General features: G+C 44.8%; 1 protein-coding gene across 10 annotated transcripts in view; it reads left to right on the top strand.

The window, feature by feature from the left end:
• The window catches only part of FLT3LG (fms related receptor tyrosine kinase 3 ligand), a 152,573-nt gene that overhangs the window by 88,298 nt on the left and 43,897 nt on the right, over positions 1-20,378 (top strand). Inside the window, exon 1 of one of the 10 annotated variants that reach the window (XM_072110196.1) lies at positions 1,690-1,758. The exons of 8 other annotated variants lie outside the window; for them this stretch is intronic. In XM_072110196.1, the coding sequence (XP_071966297.1) occupies positions 1,696-1,758 (63 nt within the window). In that variant the 5' untranslated portion in view covers positions 1,690-1,695. Of the gene's footprint in view, positions 1-1,689; positions 1,759-20,305; positions 20,358-20,378 lie in introns of those variants that run through there. One more of the 10 variants, XM_072110203.1, reaches the window with a different exon arrangement.

Here is a 20,378-nt window from a genome sequence, read left to right on the forward strand (position 1 = left end):
CTCCAAAGACAATGCAGTTCTGTCCACTGACCTTCTCACTTTTCCCGCAGGTCAAACAGCCAATGAAATGTCGTTTTAAAATAGCTCTGAGAGCAGTATCTTTTAAGTTGCTTGGGACTGCAGGAAGATTTGGTCCTGTTTGATGAAATTGGGACAATGGCCTGAGTGCCCACAGAAAGGGCTCTGAGTGCCACCTCTGGCACCCGTGCCATAGGTTCGCCACCACTGCCCTAGAGGGTCAGAAAAATAGTAAAAAATACATTTAAAAAAATGAAAATTCTAATCATAATTTCCCTAGAATTGATATAAATATAAAAAAATATAAAAGTTATCAGCGCCAGAAGATGGCAAAATGAAAACTTTTTTTTCGTATATAAAATCTATATAAATTAAGAAGCCCCCTTGATCACACAAATCCAAAGAAAAAAGGAGACATTTGGGGCGCCATTTGGGGCGCTTACAAGAAAATGTCACAAATGCATTTTTTCACTGCATTTGGAATTTTTTGTACCTGTGTGACCATGGTCATATTTCTATCTGCTGGAAACTAACATGGAAGCTTTCTATAGAATGACAGCAAGCAGAGATATAGAAAACCATGAGGAATTGATAGTGTAAAGTATATTGGAAAACTGTATAATTTTTGTATCAGGTTATATTATATCGCCTTACAAATCAAATACTTGCTCCAATGGAAGAAAATTCCCATTACAGCATGTCTACATAACATAGATGGATCAAATCCAGGGATATATAATGTATTTGAGAAGTTTGATATGTTACATGAGTTATGATTGTACATTAAAAAAAGACATGGATGGCATATTGGCTTTCACACCTTTGTGGGCTAATGTGTATCCAAAATTTTACTCAAATATTAGTTACATAGCTTGGATAGATAAGGGAGTAATTTACGGAATTATACAATTGTCATACAATTATGTCATTATAAGTTTAAGTAGGTGTGAAAAATCAATAACTTCATTAGATTATTTAGATTGTTATTGGCCTTGTTGAATAAGAATAAAGTTGTCAAAATGTATACTCTGTTGTTACCTTGAATTGGCACTCATGAGTATGAATGTCCCCTAAAATAGGATCCTTGCTGGACTAAGATTGGTTTCAGATTTCTGGGGATATTAAGATAATTGTAACTATTCCAACCCACAGATCTATCCAATTTATGATATTGCATAGAGTGTATTACACTCCTAATAGGTTAGCGAAAATGTAACAGAGATCATCTAGGTGTAATAGATGTGGATGGAGCAGACGATATTCATACTTTGTGGTACTGCCCAAAAATAAGAGTATTGTATTAAAGTTATTGATAAAATTGGGCAGTTCTGTGAGGTTGCTGGTGAATTTGGTATCCAATTCTATATCTCAGGTCATGATGAAGATATTGCAATGTGACATCACTTGTAGGCAGTGGATAAAAATATGTTTTTTTAAGAGCAATACTATGTCGTAAAAAAAATTGGGCAAATAAAGTTCCTACAATGGAGATGTGGATAAGAGTTGTAAATTATTTACTGCAATATCAGAAATTTACACTGCTGTGTAGAAGTTCAAATAAATGGAGTGGATAAAGTTTAATACAATCTGGGAAAAGGGGTGTGATGAATATATGAGGGAAGCTGAACTATTTTTTAGTAAACAAAAAAAGTTATTTGTCTTTTTAGGTATGTTCTGATGCAGACTTTGATGAGAGGAGAGGGGAGGGACTTCAGAACTTCAAGAAGTTGGGGTACAAGGGTAAAATTAGAAATGATCCATGTATATGTTGGATTGGAATAATATTATTATAATTGTTTCTCTTTCTTCCCTTCTGCTGCTGATATAATAAGTGAATTTACTATTTAAAAAGAATATTTCCAAAGAGTAAAATGACAAACTGAAGTGAAGTATAATAATGGAAAAGTCTTAATTATTGTTACTATGTTATAAGTCATCTTTATAAATGTTGTTTTATAAGAAGATGGATTGAATAAAGATATTTAGAAAAAGAAAATGTCCAAAAAATTATGCTAAGCTGTCTCTGCAGTTTTACTTCATTATGGAAAGAGTTACACTGAGAACACTTACATAAAATTATATTACAGTCTTTGATCCTTGTAAAACAGTAACAGTAAGAAACATATAGAATAAAGATAATGTATCTCACTAAATTAAAAGTAGTCTCACCGGGGAACTTAGTAGGGGAAAAAATATCAGCCATACATAAAAAGTCAAAGAAAAAGACAGCCATGCTCTATTTCCAGAGTGTCCTCTATCCTGAGGACAAACGCCCAGTTCTACAATTAATGAAGAATTGCCATATGTGATTTTAGCCTTTTACTACCGGCTCCCATTCTTCTTCCAAATGAAGCTTCACACGCGACTTCTTTTCTGCAGGTGCTTATGCATCTAAGAGAAGGTTCCATTCCTTTAGTAAAAAGCAACAGTTTTTCCTGGAGTAGAATCTTTAACGTTTTTCCATTTTTAGTGTTAACCATCTTCATAGGGAATCCCCATTTAAAGGAAATATAATGGTTGTGTACAACGTTATCCGGCATAACTTCAAAGAAAATTTGGCCTTCCTTTTGTTAAGCCCTTACTGCCGCATGATCTGTACATCACGGGTTGCCCATGGGTGATTGGAGGAGGCTCACGGGCATATTGCAGCAAACACTTACCAGTAACACCTGCGACGGGTGTTAACCCAGGGATTGCTGCCTGCAGCATTAAAGAGGTGGCGGCGCTTAAGTGCTGTCATGTTAGCTTGAATCGTTATTCCAAGAGACGTCATCGGGGAGCAACGATCCGTTACTATGACAGCCTAGGATCACACAAAAATTAGCAAATTGTAATACATGTGTAAAATCCCCATATACTGCCATACTATACTTAAAGTAGTAAAAGAATAAATAAAATGTAAAAAAAAAGTTAAATTTAAGTCACCCCCTTTCCCTAGAACTGATATAAATATGTTAGGTATCTCCACGTCCCAAAATGTCAGATCTTTCAAAATATAATAAAGTTTTTTCCCGGTGTTTAACCCCGTAACGGAAAATAGTGTCCAAAGTTGAAAACTACAGGGTTTTTTTACAATATTCAAAAATATAAAAAATCCATTAAAAGTGATCAAAAGGCCGTAGAGTCCTAAAAGTTTCAGCATTGAAAACATCATCAAAAGTTACAAAATATAACACCACTCGCAGCCCCGTACACTAAAGTATGAAAAAGTTCTTAGCGCCAGAAGATGGTAAAATGAAGAATTTTTGTTTTTGTACAGCAGGTTTTAATTTTCGTAAAACATTATCAAAAGCTATATAAATTTCCTTTTCTTTTGTTGATCATGATCATATTTAATATTTCTATCACTATTTACAATTTCTAGAGGGAGGCATTCTGTTGGTACCCTGTGACAAACCCCCTACAGGTGTATTATGATCTTTGGCATTGACGCATCATTAATTCCTGATAGAGATCATCTCATTGCTTAAAACGGAGTGGTGTACAGGATTAACAATATGGTCTACATTTAAGTAACATTTTTAGGCTGTTTGCTCAATCATAATGTCCACAGCAAAAATTGTAAATCAGCTCACCTAGAATGCAGATTAATTCCCAGACGGCATGATCCAGCACGGTCTCTCCAGCCTCTTTTGGAGTATGATACTAATACGAACGAACACGGACCAGCTCCAAGATCAGGTATCCATAAAATCTTCAACGTTTATTTCGAATTTCTTCCAGAAAAGCGCCTACACTTTTCGTCTCCATCTAAAAATTTCATTTCAACTAATACAGGTAAACAGTTTAAGATTGGCAATTTTATCAATTGCAATACTACTTTTGTTGTATATCTTATCACATGTAGTGCTTGCCAAGTCCAGTATGTGGGTTGCCCCAGTGGACCTCTTAAGGTACGCATTTGTCGCCACCTTTCAGATGCTAGGAATAAGGATGCGGTTAATATTTCAATGGCATCCCGTCATTTTCAAGTAAAACACGGTGGCAATTGTAGTACGTTTCAGTGCATGGCCATAGAAAAAGTGTTGAGACTGATTCGCCGTGGTGACCATAAACGTAAATTATACAACCGGGAGACGTTTTGGATATTCTCCCGAAAGGGTTAAACAAAAGAGTTGACGTGATATGCCAGTATTGATACGTATAGTACATATATACTTACCTCTTTGTCTATGCATTGGGTCCTCTATGTTTTTAGTATTATGACTTGTATATGTTTTAATAATTGCTAAATATAAAAAGTTATGTTTAAAAAAGTTTTAAATGTTTACGGTGCCGAGCCCCCTCCACAGCTGACTCTGATTGTGAGATCGCTTCCGGTTGTGGGACGGGCTCCGCTACCACATAAAGACCATGATTGTTGTAAGTAAACTTAGCCATGATTAAGAATAGTGTATCTATTCCAAATGCGTAGGAGATATTTCCTGACTTGTATTTGGACTCCTGTTCGGATGTAAAGTTTTATCTGAAATTCTAAATAAACATTGAAGATTTTATGCATACCTGATCTTGGAGCTGGTCTGTGTTCGTTTGTATTTGCTCAATCATAGGTATAATATAAACTGTGGATGTTTGAAATGTTGGCAGACGGAGAAAAAAGTAGGAGAAGGTATTATAACAAAGTTACAGTGGGTACGGAAAGTATTCAAGACCCCTTTAAATGTTTCATGCTTTTTTTCATTGCAGCCAAGTGGTAAGATCAAAAAAGTTCTTTTGTTTGCTCATTAATGTGCACTCTGCATCCAATCTTGACAAAAAACAGAAATGTAGATATTTTTTCGAATTTAAAAGAAAAACTGAAATATCACATGCCCATGGAGCTAAGAGACAGAATTGTAGCAAGGCAAAAATCAGGCCAAGGTTACAAAATAATTTCTGCAGCACTCAACGTTCATAAGAGCACAGTGGACTCCATAATCCTTCATTGGATCCTTAATAACAAAAATTTGGTACAACCACCTCTTTGACCTTTCCTAGTGCAATCTCTTGAGCACACTGTATGATGTGGCAGTGGCAACGCATGATTAAGTCATAGAGTGTGCACATACTGAGGGCATAAGAGCATACACACATGTCGCTGCACCCTCGTAATCAATTGTATGCGTGTCTTACAAATATATATGTGTGTGCGTGTATGTATTATAGTATTATAACAGTTAATGTGAGTGAGTTGGACATATGTTGGTTCCTGGCAACGTCAAAAACCCAAGCTGGGAGGTTCCAATAGCAGTATAGATAATTGGGACAGGAAAAAAGAGGAGTTTGATTAGTAGACGTGTCACGCAATGGTTGAAGGTAATTAAAGGAGTTTTATTAGATCTACGCATTTCAACGCCATATCTGCGTCTTCATCAAGCCGGAATCAAAAACAGAAGCTTTGTTTTATATTTTACTTTTAAAGGTACAAAAATAGGTTACAAAGTATAACAACTAAAGCACAGTGTAAAAATTGTACTATTTGACATTAAAGGTTAATACATTGAAAAATAGATTGTAAAGTTCATATCAATCTATGAATTAATAGATTATGAAATGCTCATAATGGGTTATAGTAAACAGATACATGTATATAAAAATATGGTTTGGAAATAGAGATGAGCGAACATACTCGTCCGAGCTTGATGCTCGATCGAGCATTAGCGTACTCGTAACTGCTCGTTGCTCGGACGAGTATTTCGCCCGCTCGAGAAAATGGCAGCTCCCGCCGTTTTGCTTTTTGGCGGCCAGAAACAGAGCCAATCACAAGCCAGGAGACTCTGCACTCCACCCAGCATGACGTGGTACCCTTACACGTAGATAGCAGTGGTTGGCTGGCCAGATCAGGTGACCCTGGGATAGACTAGCCGCTGCCCGCGCTGCTCGGATCATTCTCTGTCTGGATGCCGCTAGGGAGAGAGCTGCTGCTGGTCAGGGAAAGCGTTAGGGTGTTCTATTAGCTTACTGTTAGGCAGGAGTGATTCTACAACAACCCAACAGCCCTTCTTAGGGCTACAATAACGTTATACTTTTTTTTTTTATTTGCTTGTGGCTGGGCTTGCTGGCACTAGTAGTGCAGCTAGTACCATATTGTGAGGAATTAGCAGGGGGACTTGCTACCGTTGTGTTTAGCTCTTAGTGACACACATATCCACCTCAAACACCAAAGTGGGAAAATTTATTAGGGGTTTGATTTCAATTAGGCACAGTCTGCCAGTTTCTTTTTATTTTACGTTTATTTTTTTAATAACTCAGTGTCATCTCATCTTGCATAGTAGTGTGCTTTCATACTTGGCTAGAAAATAGCCATAGGAGAATCCAAACGGCTTACTTACGCCTACAGTAGCGTTATATATATTTGATTTCTGGTTGATCTGCTGGTGGCTGTAGTTGCTGCAGTGCATCTACTAGCAAATTGTGAGCAATTTGGAGTGAGACTTGCGACCGCTGTGTTTTGCGCTTAGTGACGCACACATCCATCGCAAAGACCGAAGTGGGAAAATTTATTAGGGCCCGGGGTTGTATTTCAATTAGGCACAGTCTGCCATTTCCTTTTTTATTTTACGTTTATTTTTTTCATAACTCAGCGTCATCTCATCTGGCATAGTAGTGTGCTTTAATACTTGGCTAGAAAATAGCCATAGGAGAATCCAAACGGCTTACTTACGCCTACGGTAGCGTTATATATATTTGATTTCTGGTTGATCTGCTGGTGGCTGTAGTTGCTGCAGTGCATCTACTAGCAAATTGGGAGCAATTTGGAGTGAGACTTGCGACCGTTGTGTTTTGCGCTTAGTGACGCACATATCCATCGCAAAGACCGAAGTGGGAAAATTTATTAGGGCCCGGGGTTGTATTTCAATTAGGCACAGTCTGCCATTTCCTTTTTTATTTTACGTTTATTTTTTTCATAACTCAGCGTCATCTCATCTGGCATAGTAGTGTGCTTTAATACTTGGCTAGAAAATAGCCATAGGAGAATCCAAACGGCTTACTTACGCCTACAGTAGCGTTATATATATTTGATTTCTGGTTGATCTGCTGGTGGCTGTAGTTGCTGCAGTGCATCTACTAGCAAATTGGGAGCAATTTGGAGTGAGACTTGCGACCACTGTGTTTTGCGCTTAGTGACGCACATATCCATCGCAAAGACCGAAGTGGGAAAATTTATTAGGGCCCGGGGTTGGATTTCAATTAGGCACAGTCTGCCATTTCCTTTTTTATTTTACGTTTATTTTTTTCATAACTCAGTGTCATCTCATCTGGCATAGCAGTGTGCTTTCATACTTGGCTAGAAAATAGCCATAGCAATAGGATAGCATCGTTTGGTTTTAAAAACTAAAAAACACACAAAAAAAAAACACAAAAATTAAAGTTATAATTCTCATTTTCAAAATGTTTAACCCGAGGGCTAGGGGTAGAGGACGAGGGCGGGGACGTGGGTGTCCAACTACTGCAGGGGTCAGAGGCCGTGGTCCTGGGCGGGGTGAGACACCACCTACTTATGAGGGAGCAGGGGAACGCCGCAGAGCTACACTCCCTAGGTTCATGTCTGAAGTTACTGGGACTCGTGGTAGAGCACTGTTGAGGCCAGAACAGTGCGAACAGGTGATGTCGTGGATTGCCGACAATGCTTCGAGCAATTTGTCCACCAGTCAGTCTTCCACGCAGTCCACCCATGTCACCGAAATCGGCACTCCTCCAGCTCCTGCACCTCAGCCTCCTCCCCCCCCAGTCTGCCCCCTCCCAGCAAAATTTGCCATTTGAACCGGCATACTCTGAGGAACTGTTTTCTGGACCCTTCCTACAGTCACAAACCACTTGTCCGGTTGCTGATGAGCAATTTTCCGATGCCCAGGTTTTCCACCAGTCGCAGTCTGTGGGTGATGATGACCTTGTTGACGTACTGGAAGAAGTGTGTAAAGAGGTGTCCGACGATGAGGAGACACGGTTGTCAGACAGTGCGGAAGTTGTTGTCAGGGCAGGAAGTCCGAGGGGGGAGCAGACTGAGGGATCGGAGGATGATGAGGTGACAGACCCAAGCTGGGTTGAGAGGCCGGGTGAACACAGCGCTTCTGAGACGGAGGAGAGTCCTCGACCAGAACAGGTTGGAAGAGGCAGTGGTGGGGCCAGACGGAGAGGCAGGGCCAGACCTGGTGCATCAGCGCCAAATGTGTCAACTAGTGAAGCTCCCGTGGTGAGGGCTCCTGCGGCGAGGGCTAGATTTTCAGAAGTCTGGAGGTTCTTTAAGGAAACACCGGATGACCGACGGACTGTGGTGTGCCACATTTGCCAAACCAGGATCAGCAGGGGTTCCACCACTAGTAGCTTAACTACCACCAGTATGCGCAGGCATATGAATGCTAAACACCCCACTCAGTGGCAACAAGCGCGTTCACCTCCGGCCGTGCACACCACTGCTCCTTCCCCTGTGTCAGCTGATAGTCAGCCCCCTGCCCAGGACCCTGCCACAAAAACCCCATCGTCGCCTCCACGATCCTCCACAGCATCCACCAGCGTTCAGCTCTCCATACCCCAGACGCTGGAGCGGAAACGCAAATATAGTGAAACCCACCCGCACGCCCAAGCCCTTAATGTGCACATCTCCAGATTGCTAAGCCTGGAGATGCTGCCCTATAGGCTAGTAGAGACCGAGGCCTTTCGCAGCCTCATGGCGGCGGCCGCCCCTCGGTATTCGGTCCCCAGCCGCCACTACTTTTCCCGATGTGCCGTCCCAGCCCTGCACCAGCACGTGTCAGACAACATAATCCGTGCCCTGACCAACGCCGTTTCTGACAAGGTCCACCTGACCACGGACACGTGGACGAAACCTGCCGGCAGGGCCACTATATATCGCTGACGGCACATTGGGTTAACTTGGTGGAGGCTGGGACCGAGTCTGACCCTGCGGCTGGTCATATACTGCCGACGCCGAGGATTGCGGGGCCTACCTCGGTCCAGGTGTTTCAGGCCTACTATGCCTCCTCCTCCTCCCACCCCTCCTCCACCTCCTCCTCCAAACGACCATCCGTGGGCATGGCGCCTTCAGTCGGTAGCTCTAGGCACAGCAGCAGTGCCGTCGCTAAGCGACAGCAGGCGGTGCTCAAACTGCTGAGCCTAGGCAATAAAAGGCACACCGCCCAAGAACTATTACAGGGCATCACGGCGCAGACTGATCTGTGGCTGGCACCGCTGAACCTGAAGCCAGGCATGGTTGTGTGTGACAACGGCCGTAACCTGGTGGCGGCTCTGCAACTCGGCAGACTGACACATGTGCCATGCCTGGCCCATGTGTTAAATCTGATAGTTCAGCGTTTCCTCAAGACATACCCCAATCTGTCTGATTTGCTCACGAAGGTTCGCCGCATCTGTGCGCATTTCAGGAAGTCCAGCACAGATGCTGCCACTCTCAGGGCAGCGCAGCGCCGCCTCCAACTGCCCGCTCACCGACTGTTGTGTGACGTGCCCACGAGGTGGAATTCAACACTGACCATGTTATCCAGAGTTTACCAGCAGCGCCGAGCGATTGTAGACTGCCAGATGTCAACTTCCACCAGAACTGGTAGTCAGGTCAGTCAGCTTCCTCAAGTCTACAATGAGGAGTGGACGTGGATGTCTGATATCTGTCAGGTGCTGAGTAACTTTGAGGAGTCAACACAGATGGTCAGTGGCGATGCCGCCATCATCAGCCTCACCATCCCGCTGCTTGGCCTGTTGAAAAACTCTCTGGTCAGCATGAAGTCGGAAGCTTTGCGCTCCTCACAAGAGATGGGGGAAGAAGATTCCCTTGTTGATAGCCAAAGCACCCTTAGGTCTGTTTCTCAGCGCATATCGGAGGAGGTGGAGGTGGAGGAGGATGAGGAGGAAGAGGAGGAGAATGTTGGCGAGACACAAGAGGGGACCATTGTTGAGTCCTTCACTGTTGAGCGTGTATGGGCAGAAGAAGAGGAGTTGGAGGAGTTGGAGGAGGAGGAAATGGACAGTCAGGCCAGTGAGGGGAGTGAATTCTTACGCGTTGGTACTCTGGCGCATATGGCAGATTTCATGCTAGGCTGCCTATCCCGTGACCCTCGCGTTCAAAGAATTTATTCCAGCACCGATTACTGGGTGTTTACTCTCCTGGACCCACGGTACAAGCAAAATCTTTCCACTCTCATCCCTGGAGAGGAAAGGAGTGTGAGAATGCATGAATACCAGCAGGCCCTGGTGCACAAGCTGAAGCAGTATTTCCCTTCTGACAGCGCTAGCGGCAGAGTGCGTAGTTCTGCGGGACAAGTAGCGAGGGAGAGTAGGCGAGCAGGCAGCTTGTCCAGCACTGGCAAGGGTACGCTTTACAAGGCTTTTGCCAGCTTTATGTCACCCCAGCAAGACACTGTCACCTGTCCCCAGTCTCGGCAGAGTAGGGCTGATCTTTACAGAAAGATGGTGAGGGAGTACGTAGCTGACCATACCATCGTCCTAAATGATCACACAGCTCCCTACAACTACTGGGTTTCAAAGCTGGACATGTGGCACGAACTGGCGCTATACGCCTTGGAGGTTCTTGCCTGCCCTGCCGCTAGCGTCTTGTCCGAGCGGGTTTTCAGTGCAGCTGGTGGCATCATCACCGATAAGCGTACACGCCTGTCGACTGACATCGCTGACAGGCTGACGCTTATCAAGATGAATAAAGCCTGGATTTCTCCTAATTTCCAATCTCCACCAGGTAAAGGAAGCTCAACCTGAATAATTTATCCACTCCTCCTCCTCCTCATTTTCCTCCTTCTCCTCCTCTTTGTACAGTAAAGCAGAGGAAACTGGCTATTTTTTGACAGGGCCCACTGGCTCTAGCTATAGTACTTTATGCATTTAATTTTTCTGGAGGGCCATCGACCCGGTCCTCTGTTTTAAACAATTTTTGGGAGTGCCACATACAGGCACTCAATCTATTCCATTTTTCTGGAGGGCCACCTACCTGCTCCTCTGGTTTGAAAACTTTTTTGGACTGCCACATACAGGCACTCAATGTATTCCATTTTTCTGGAGGGCCACCTACCTGCTCCTCTGGTTTGAAAACTTTTTTGGACTGCCACATACAGGCACTCAATCTATTCCATTTTTCTGGAGGGCCACCTACCTGCTCCTCTGGTTTGAAAACTTTTTTGGACTGCCACATACAGGCACTCAATCTATTCAATTTTTCTGGAGGGCCACCTACCTGCTCCTCTGGTTTGAAAACTTTTTTGGACTGCCACATACAGGCACTCAATGTATTCCATTTTTCTGGAGGGCCACCTACCTGCTCCTCTGGTTTGAAAACTTTTTTGGACTGCCACATACAGGCACTCAATGTATTCCATTTTTCTGGAGGGCCACCTACCTGCTCCTCTGGTTTGAAAACTTTTTTGGACTGCCACATACAGGCACTCAATGTATTCCATTTTCCTGGAGGGCCACCTACCTGCTCCTCTGGTTTGAAAACTTTTTTGGACTGCCACATACAGGCACTCAATGTATTCCATTTTTCTGGAGGGCCACCTACCTGCTCCTCTGGTTTGAAAACTTTTTTGGACTGCCACATACAGGCACTCAATCTATTCCATTTTTCTGGAGGGCCACCTACCTGCTCCTCTGGTTTGAAAACTTTTTTGGACTGCCACATACAGGCACTCAATCTATTCCATTTTTCTGGAGGGCCACCTACCTGCTCCTCTGGTTTGAAAACTTTTTTGGACTGCCACATACAGGCACTCAATGTATTCCATTTTTCTGGAGGGCCACCTACCTGCTCCTCTGGTTTGAAAACTTTTTTGGACTGCCACATACAGGCACTCAATCTATTCCATTTTTCTGGAGGGCCACCTACCTGCTCCTCTGGTTTGAAAACTTTTTTGGACTGCCACATACAGGCACTATCCAAATTGAATTGTCTCCATAGCAGCCTCCACACGTTGTCTCCATTGCTACCTCCAAAAGTCGTCCATATAGCTGCCTCCATACATCGTCCCTTTATCAAACGAGGTGTGTCAGGCCGAAATTTGGGTTGTTTTCATGGATTCCACATCAAAGTTGTTAACTTTGTCGCCACCCTGCTGTGTTATCCACAAAATACACTGGCAAACTTTTAACATTTACGGATATTATTTCAGCGCTTCTTGCGCATCTGTTTACATTCCCCTCACCCGCCATATCCTAAACTTTTAAGAACGCTACTACACTTGATCTTATACAAAAGGTTCTTAGAAGTGCTGTTTGGGGAGTAGCCTAGAGACAGGGGCTTGGATTGGCGAAAGCTCGCCTGGCAGCGGAGCGCCAGCTCCATGCCAAGAACCAACTAACATAGTTTTAACTGCAGCACCTTTAATCTACTACTAGTTCACTGCCTCCATACATGGCCGCCTTATCAAACGTGCTGTGTCAGGCAGAATTTTGGGTTGTTTTCATGGCTTCCACAACAAACTTGTTAACTTTGTCGCCACCCTGCTGTGTAATCCTCAAAATATACTGGCAAACTTTTATCATGTACCGATATTATTTGAGCGCTTCTTGCTCACCTCCTTTGGTTCCTCTCTGCCACCCATTGGTTTGAAGCCTGAGTCCATTTAGGGTATGTCGCCATGCCACTCTCTAGCCTGCCGCTGCTGCCGCTGCCTCTGCATGCCGTCCCCTATAGTGTCAGGGTCAATTATTGGATGTTTTACATGCTATCTAGCTTCATTCTGTCACTCTGTCATGGCCATGCTGTTGCCCATAATTTTGGCATAATGGTGCATTTAAGCAGCCTCAGAGGCATCCATGCATGCTGCCCCTGCTGTTTCCTGTCCATTTCCGTGGTGTTTCCATGCTTTTCTGAGGTTCCCAGGTGTTTGGCCAAGCTTCCCTGTGCAGAGCCTTGGTCCCCTTGAAAAATGCTCGAGTCTCCCATTGACTTCAATGGGGCTCGTTACTCGAAACGAGCACTCGAGCATCGGGAAAAGTTCGTCTCGAATAACGAGTACCCGAGCATTTTAGTGCTCGCTCATCTCTAATTGGAAATATGTAAATTGGAAATATGGATGCATGTGTTATTGTACACGTCTCCTACATTGTAAGAAGCCATGACTGTGCATCACTGGGCATTCCCAGGAAACAAAACACTGGGCACCATAGTTTGGGGAACTTTCCCCGCAGCACACCCAGCCATGTGTCGTGGCACACTGGTTGAAAATCACTGCCATAAACCATGTGCATACCTCCCAACATTTGTGAAAGGGAAAGAGGGACAAAATCCCTCCTAAGCCACACCCCCTAAGACACACCCCCAATCAGTCCCTGGCCACGCCCCAAATTTTAACCATATTATAATAATAAAAATCATCTCAATAAAAAAAAAAAAAAATTATCCTGACTGGAACTTGAACCTTCAGTGTCCATGAACAATAATGACACAGTGCCCCAACCCACTGAGCTATAATCTCAGTGACTATCTAGTTCTAGAATTTTGGTATCTAAGCCCCGTGACTGCTACTGTTACACTGACACAGGTTTCATTCCTTGGTATATAGGGAATGATCTTCTCAGAGATGATTGTAATTATTGAGACTATTATTGTTATCATTATTATGGAGATTATTATTATTATTATTGGGATGATTATTATTATTTTTACTATTATTAATAATCGTCTCCATAATAATACAATTTAATAAAATTTATAATAATAATAGTCTCAATAATTACAATAATAACCCCTGAGAAGATCCCTCTCTATATATCAGTGCAGTAAGTCTGTGTCACAATATAACAGTGGCAGATAACACTTCTTAGTTACCAGAAATCCTCAGCTCTGTATCCCTGGGCTTGTAGCTCAGTTAGTTAAGGCTCCTGTCTACAGTGCAGAGGGTCCCAGGTTCTAATCTCAGCCTGGGCAAAACTTTATTTAATTTAATTAAATAAAGAGCTTGTGTCTGGGGAAGACCTGGAGACCATAAATGGAAAGATGCTGATCTGAACCTGATGACGTGGTCCCTGCTCTCTCTGCTAAGCCGACACATCTCTGAAAAGGATTCCCTGCCCGATGTCTGCTCTGGGGAACCCTAGGAAATGCAGCGACCATATATGGATAGAGATCTAAACCTGATGACGTGGTCCCTGCTCTCCGCTAACCCAACACTTCTCTGAAAAGGATTCCCTGCCCGATTTCTGTAGAAGCCATTCTGTACTATCAGTTCAGGCTTTCAAAGTATTTACTATGCGGACACAGCGCCGGGACATGCGGGACCTGGGGGGAAAATCTGTGACAATCTCATAGCTGCCCGTGACGCGGGGCAGAGGTAAGAAAAACGGGACTTTCCCGGCAAAATCAGGACGGTTGGGAGCTATGCATGTGCAGCCCTTGTTTACAGTTCTTGACCTTCTATTTACAAAACAAACTGCAAAAGCCTCAGCTCAGAGCAAGAGAGAAGAGAAGTTTGTAGGATTTTGCAGATACCACAGAAAAGTGTCCTGTGAAGCAGGACGACCACACTGGTGTCCAAGGAGGATACTGGCCAGAATTACAGGGGGCAGCAGGAGATCAGCACTGGGGGATCCCCTCCAGGAGAAGCCACTGCTGAGGAGATCACTGGGTGCAGCTTGTCACACACCTGGGCTCTGCTGTGAGTGTTATTTTCATGCTGGGGTGTGGGAGAGAAGCAGACAGGATTTTTGGAGGATCACATGTAAGTGCCCCGATCTAACATTGCTCTTAAAGGGCACCTACCACCACAAATCTACCTATAAAGGTAGATCGGGTGGTAGGTGGATCAATGGGACGTGAGGATAGCCCTTTTAAGGGCTAATCCTCACGTCCCCGCAATTTTTTGGTAACTTTTATCTAACGTTTATGCTAATTTTATTATGCGGCGACTGGGGCGGGGAGTAGCCGCATCTGAGGTTACACGAGGCGGCTACTCCACGCCCAGGTAGCCTCTGTTCTCCTCCTACTTACCATCTTCGGTGCGCAGCTGCTCGTAGCTGCACGCCCTTGTCCGACGATCCTGCAGTCTGCGCATGCAAGGTCACTGCTCCGAAGCTGGGGCTGCACAGGCGTGGGCCTGCTGTTCTGCATCATCAAAAAATCATTAATGGCTTTTCTCTGTTCATACAGGCGGTCTAACATATGGAGGCTTGAATTCCAACAGGTGGAAACATCGCATATCAGACTATGTTGGGGTAGGTCGTTCTGGCGCTGTAACTCGAAGAGGGTGTGCTTGGCTTTGTAAGAATGGCTGAAGTGCGTGCACAGTGTCCTGGCCATTTTTTGAATGTCTTGCAGATGGGTGTAAGACATCAGGAACTTGTTGACTACCAGATTGAACACGTGTGCCATGCAGGGCGCATGGACCATCCCTCCTCGGTGCAGCGTGGACACCATGTTCCTCCCATTGTCTGTCACCATGGTTCCGATTTTTAGTTGTCACGGAGAAAGCCACACATTTATTTCTTCTTGAATGACGCGGAGCAGTTCCTCCCCTGTGTGACTTCGTGCGCCCAGGCAAACCAGGTGTAGAACTGTGTGACACCGAGATGGTGTGGAGGCTGAGATGGTGGTGGAGAAGGAGGAGGAGGCGGACACTGGCGCAGGAGCAGCAGTTTGACAACGTGGAGGAGAAAGCGCCGTCTCTTGTTGAAGTTGTTGGTGTGGCAACCAGTGGGCCGTAAAGGACATATACTGGCCCTGACCATAATTACAGCTCCACACGTCCGCGCTGCCGTGCACCTTGGAAGAAACTGATAAGCTCAAGGACTGGCCCACCTTCTGTTGTACATATTGGTGAAGGGCTGGCACAGCCTTTTTGGAAAAAAAATAGCGGCTTGGAACTCTCCACCTCGGTTCGGCACAAGCCATTAGTTCTCTGAAGGGTGCAGAGTCCACGACTCGGAAAGGGAGAGACTGCAGTACCAACAACTTCGACAAGAGCATGGTCAGCTTCTGCACCTTAGGATGGCTAGACGCAGAGAGTTGTCTTTTTGTAATCGCCTCGCTCAATGACTGCTGGCGCCATGCGTAGCGAGGAGCATCTGGACAGGGAGATGATGTCAAAGACAAACAGCTCCCTTCGGAAGAGGTGCTGGAGCCTTGACTTGCTGAAACAGCATGTGTGCCACTAGGTGCTGCTGCTGTTGCTGCGCCTGCAGGATGGACCGCATCTGACACCTGGTCTCCCAGGCCATTGGATGGTGACGCTGCATGTGTTGGCGCAGGGCCGTGGTGCCAAGGTTAGCTCCCCGGCCACGCTTCACTTTCTGACCACTGATACAACATATACCCACGCTCGGCTCCTCTGGTGTCTTTACAAAAAACTGCCACACCGCTGAGGTGGTAATTTTAGCGCCAACACTCTGCACTGAGCGACTACTACCGCCGCTGCCTCGCTGAGCCCCTGTACCACTGCTTATTTGGGTCTGCGAATCGGGATTTGTACCACATGGACGTTTGGCTCCCGTCCTCGCACTGCTGCCACCCTGCTAACTCACAGTCACAGTAGCGACTTGCTGCCTGCTCCGCAAGCTGACACTCTCTTCGCCCGACGATGATGAATCCCCTGCTACACCCGGCTCCCAAGTGCGATCGGCTACATCATCGTCAATTTGCGTTTCCCGGTCACTGCTACTCTCCTCACCGATGTCAGTATGCACAGCCTGCCTACTGCAGGAAGCAGCGGAAGTCTGCCCCACCTCTTCACTGCAAAGCAGCTGCTGACTGTCCTTAAACACTTTGTCCTCGCTGAATAGTGGCACGGAGCCCAGACCACCTAGTAGCTCTCTGGCTGTGGGAAAGGAACAGGACAGAGCCTGGTTGAGGACAGGTGAGGGACGCTGACCTGCTCCTGGGCCATGCCAACTAATTGTTGTATCAGAGGAACCTACGGACTCTTGGCTGGGGTTGTCAGATGTTATATTTGAGGAATTGGATGACCTAGTCAACCATTCAACAACCTTTGGGTTGTTGATCAACACACTGCCACTAGATGACAACGGCAGTTCTGGCCTCACGGAGTCACCCCTGCTGCGACATCCCCTTACTGTGCTGCCAGCTCTGCCTGCTCCACCTGCCACCTTTCTGTCTGACATAGTGGTTTATAAACTACGTGGATTTGACACGTAAATCTGGCTGCCCCCAAAAGGTATTACAATGTGCGTTATACTGATGCAATATACAGTGTAATTTCAGCGAAAATCACTGTATAAACTATGTGGATTTGACATGTAAATCTGGCTGTAAACTAGAGCCCCCAAAAGGGATTTCAATGTGCGTTATACAGATGCCCAACAACTGACAGTGTAATTTCAGCAAAAATCACTATATAAACTACGTGGATTTGACACGTAAATCTGACTGTAAACTAGTGCCCCTAAAAGGTATTGCAATATCCGTTATACAGATACCCCACAACTGACAGTGTAATTTCAGCGAAAATCACTGTATAAACTATGTGGATTTCACACGTAAATCTGGCTGTAAACTAGAGCCCCCAAAAGGTATTTCAATGTGCGTTATACAGATGCCCAACAACTGACAGTGTAATTTCAGCAAAAATCACTATATAAACTATGTGGATTTCACATGTAAATCTGACTGTAAACTAGTGCCCCCAAAAGGTATTGCAATATTCGTTATACAGATACCCCACAACTGACAGTGTAATTTCAGCGAAAATCACTGTATAAACTATGTGGATTTCACACGTAAATCTGGCAAGCGGACCGTAGTACTCCCCTGTGTAACTTTGATGTCAGCCACTGGCAGCTCGTGCGTGACACCTGCCGTTTGCTCAGGCATTTTGAAGAGGCCACGTTATTTGTCAGTCGCCAGGACTGTCAGTAGTGGTGACTACTTCTCATGGCCACATGAGTCCGATGGGGGCAGAACTGGAGGAGGAGGAGGAGGAAGAGGACATTGGAGCACAAGCAGAGTCTGGTGCACTTTGTGGTTTTTCTACTCAGGTGACAGAAGAGGAGGAGCAGGAGCATCCGGAGGAGGTAGAAGATGAGGCAGATGACCCAGAAGCACCGTGGGAGTATACTATGGATATGGAGACCGGGAGTCCCTCAGAGTTCAGTGCGGCGGGGGCCATCGTTACCCCCAGGAGAACTCGCTTGTCCACCCGTAATGTGGAGAGACTGACCTTTGTCAAGATGATTCAGGCTTGGATCGGCCAGGATTTCAACTCACCAATGCCTAATGCATCAGATTAGATCAGCCATGACGCCTCCTCCAAACGTTGAGAAATGGGTCGGGGTTCTAACTACCTGCCTCAGCTACTATTCTGATGCTGCCACCCGCCTGATGCCACACATCTGCTGCTAGTTGCACCATCTGCCTCCTACCTTCTTTACCAGGGACTGGAATTGTCCGCCACCTCCTCACTATATCCTGGTGCCACTCTGCAGGCTCCTGCTGCTTCTGATGCCACCTTCACACTATATCATTGTGCCACTCTGCGGGCTCCTGCTGCTGCTGCTTTTGATGCCACCAACACACTATATCATTGTGCCACTCTGCGGGCTCCTGCTGCTGCTGCTTTTGATGCCACCTTCATACTTTATCATTGTGCCACTCTGTGGGCTCCTGCTGCTACTGATGCCACCTTCACACAATATCATTGTACTACTCTGCGGGCTCCTGCTGCTGCTGCTTTTGATGCCACCAACACACTATATCATTGCGCCACTCTGCGGGCTCCTGCTTCTACTGATGTCGCCTTCACACTATATCATTGTGCTACTCTGCGGGCTCCTGCTGCTGCTGCTTTTGATGCCACCAACACACTATATCATTGTGCCACTCTGCGGGCTCCTGCGGCTACTGATGCCACCTTCACATTATATCATTGTGCCACTCTGCCGCTCTTGCTCCTTCTGATGCCACCTTCACACTATATCATTGTGCCACTCTGCGGGCTCCTGCTGCTACTGATGCCACCTTCACACTATACCATTGTGCCACTCTGCGGGCTCCTGCTGCTGCTGCTTTTGATGCCACCAACACACTATATCATTGTGCCACTCTGCCGCTCTTGCTCCTTCTGATGCCACCTTCACACTATATCATTGTGCCACTCTGCGGGCTCCTGCTGCTACTGATGCCACCTTCACACTATACCATTGTGCCACTCTGCGGGCTCCTGCTGCTGTTGCTGCTACTGATGCCACCAACGCACGCCGGCGGCGCGGTCTGTTGCCATGGTAGCCTCGGGTCTTCGTTTGACCCGAGACTATCTGGCATCTGCAGATTCGTTACAATGAGCCAGTGGCTCATTGTAATGAATGTGCTGCAAAAAAGCCATATATTGCAATACAGAAGTATTGCAGTATATGGTAGGAGCGATCTGACTATCTAGGGTAAATGTACCCTAGATGGTCTAAAAAATAGTGAAAAAAAAAAGTTTAAAAAAACAAAAAATTTATAAAATATTAAAAATTCAAATCACCCCCCTTACCCTAGAACGGATATAAAACATAATAAACAGTAAAAATCACAAACATATTAGGTATCTCCACGTCCCAAAATGCCCGATCTATCAAAATATAAAAACGGTTATGGGCGGCGGTGACCTCTGAGGCGGGAAATGGCGCCCAAATGTCCAAAATGCGACTTTTACACCTTTTTACATAACATAAAAAATGAAATAAAAAATGATCACAATGTCGCACAGACCTCAAAATGGTAGCAATGAAAACGTCGCCTCATTTCTCAAAGAATGACCCCTCACACATCTCCGTGCGCCAAAGTATGAAAAAGTTATTAGCGTCAGAATATGGCAAAAATTTTTTTTTCTTTTTTGTACACATTCGTTTAATTTTTGAAAATGTATTAAAACACAATAAAACCTGTATAAATTTGGTATCACTGCGATCGCACCAAACCAAAGAATAAAGTAGGCGTGTTATTTGGAGCGAAGAGTGAAAGTCGTAAAAACTGAGCCCACAAGAACGTGACGCACGTGCAGTTTTTTTTTTCAATTTTTCCACATTTGGAAATTTTTTTCAGCTTCGCAGTACACGGCAGGTTAAAATAAATAACATTACGGGAAAGTAAAATTTGTTACGCACAAAATAAGCCCTCACACAGGTCTGTACACGTAAAAATGAAAAAGTTATGGACTTTTGAAGTTGGAGAGCGAGAAATGAGCCGAAAAACTCTGTGTCCTTAAGGGGTTAATTGATATATTTATATGAACTTTGCTATCTATTTTGGAATTTATTAACCTTTTATGTCAAATGGTACATTTATAAACTGTAATTTAGTTGTTTTACATTGTAACCTATTTTTGTACCTTTGTTTTTGTTTTACATTTTACTTGTATAGTTGGTGTTTTTGTTTCTAGCCTGATGAAGACTCAGATACGACATTGAAACGGGTAACTCAAATAAAATTCCTT

Source organism: Engystomops pustulosus, chromosome 6, assembly GCF_040894005.1.
Source record: "Engystomops pustulosus chromosome 6, aEngPut4.maternal, whole genome shotgun sequence".
In the NCBI taxonomy this organism is placed as follows: domain Eukaryota; kingdom Metazoa; phylum Chordata; class Amphibia; order Anura; family Leptodactylidae; genus Engystomops; species Engystomops pustulosus.